Here is a 1,239-nt window from a genome sequence, read left to right as displayed (position 1 = left end):
TGTCATTAGTGAAACTATCTAGTTTTTTATGACGTGAAATGCAATATGCAAAACAATTTCTCTTGATTGTTACCGTTTAATGATCTTTTGTTGTTTAAATAGATTCATCCACCTAAATTCAGAATCAGAAATATGGTTTAAAAATGTTTAAAACGTTTTTTTGTTTTTGGCTTTTATTTGAATGTATTTATTTATTTTTTAGAGAAAAAAAAATGCTTGTATTTAACAAAGAACTTACTGACTGACTAAAGTTAATATTTTAACAGACTTTACATGGATTAAATGAGATCCCTGAGTAACCCTACTTTCCCTACAGCCATATGCCCCATGCGGTGGAAATAACACAAAATTTTAAATTTGGCGCGCTCTTTAGTTTCGATTTGAATTGTTAAATTGCATTGATGTGCCCTTTGGAACTGAGAGCGCTCGCGTCGATTGTGTTACATAAACTCAAGTTGCTTCCACTGCATGGTATGCCCAATATTTTCATTGTTACCATATTTTTATGTCAAGATCATATCCATCGCGGCTCAGTACATCATTCCATTCGTCAGGCGTCAAACTTTGAAAAAAATCCGGATGCATACTTGCGTGGGCTGAATTCATAAATATCGGCAAATATTCATGGAAATCGCGGCTATTCATCGTATTCACGGATGTTGGTGATAGGTCAATTGAGTGTGATTGTTGAACTGGTTGAGACATCTGTTGTTTCTTCTTAAGCCGGCGACGATTATTTAACCACACAACAACATTCCGCACAGTTAATCCCAGAATATGTGCCAATTGCTCTCGGTGTACTCTTGGCGGATAGTTATTCAATATGAAATTCGCCTCGAGATAGCGTGCTTTCTCTCTAGTGATTGGAGTGCGAATCCGTTTGGGTTTTCCTCCACGACCAAGTGGCACATCAACTATGGTGCCTTCCATTGTAATTGTCCGACGAGTATTCGATGATGATGCCATTTGAAAATGTACTTATTTATTTATTTATTTTTTTTTGAAAAAAATGAAGATGCTAGTGATTGAGTTTGATGCGGTGATCTATTCGAAAGAGTAGATTTTCTTAAGTAATGGTAATGTTTTTAGTAAATTTAAATTTTTCTTCTCTTCAATAATGTGTTGAACGATCGAAAAAAGCAAAACGAATAAACTACTAGTGAGAGATACAGCATATTTATACAAGTCGAGGATAGATCACAAAAGGATTGAACCAAATTAATTAAGCGTATTTTTGAG

The 1,239-nt window shown here is 34.8% G+C and overlaps 1 protein-coding gene across 1 annotated transcript; it reads right to left on the bottom strand.

Moving 5' to 3' along the window:
* Positions 1-73: 73 nt before the first annotated feature.
* Positions 74-930, bottom strand: LOC116338361 (LIM/homeobox protein Awh-like; the record flags this gene model as incomplete). The annotated part of the gene is made up of 2 exons (XM_031763559.1): positions 497-930; positions 74-112 (listed from the first exon to the last, which is right to left on the bottom strand). Coding segments are annotated over exons 1-2 (473 nt in total), but the record flags the coding sequence as incomplete, so codon positions are not given.
* Between the last annotated feature and the right edge of the window lie 309 nt (positions 931-1,239).

Source organism: Contarinia nasturtii, unplaced genomic scaffold (genome assembly GCF_009176525.2).
Source record: "Contarinia nasturtii isolate CC-2019 unplaced genomic scaffold, AAFC_CNas_1.1 Cnas_scaffold_361, whole genome shotgun sequence".
In the NCBI taxonomy this organism is placed as follows: domain Eukaryota; kingdom Metazoa; phylum Arthropoda; class Insecta; order Diptera; family Cecidomyiidae; genus Contarinia; species Contarinia nasturtii.
The sequence above is the reverse complement of the archived record's forward strand: the minus strand, read 5'-3'. Positions and strand labels throughout refer to the sequence as shown.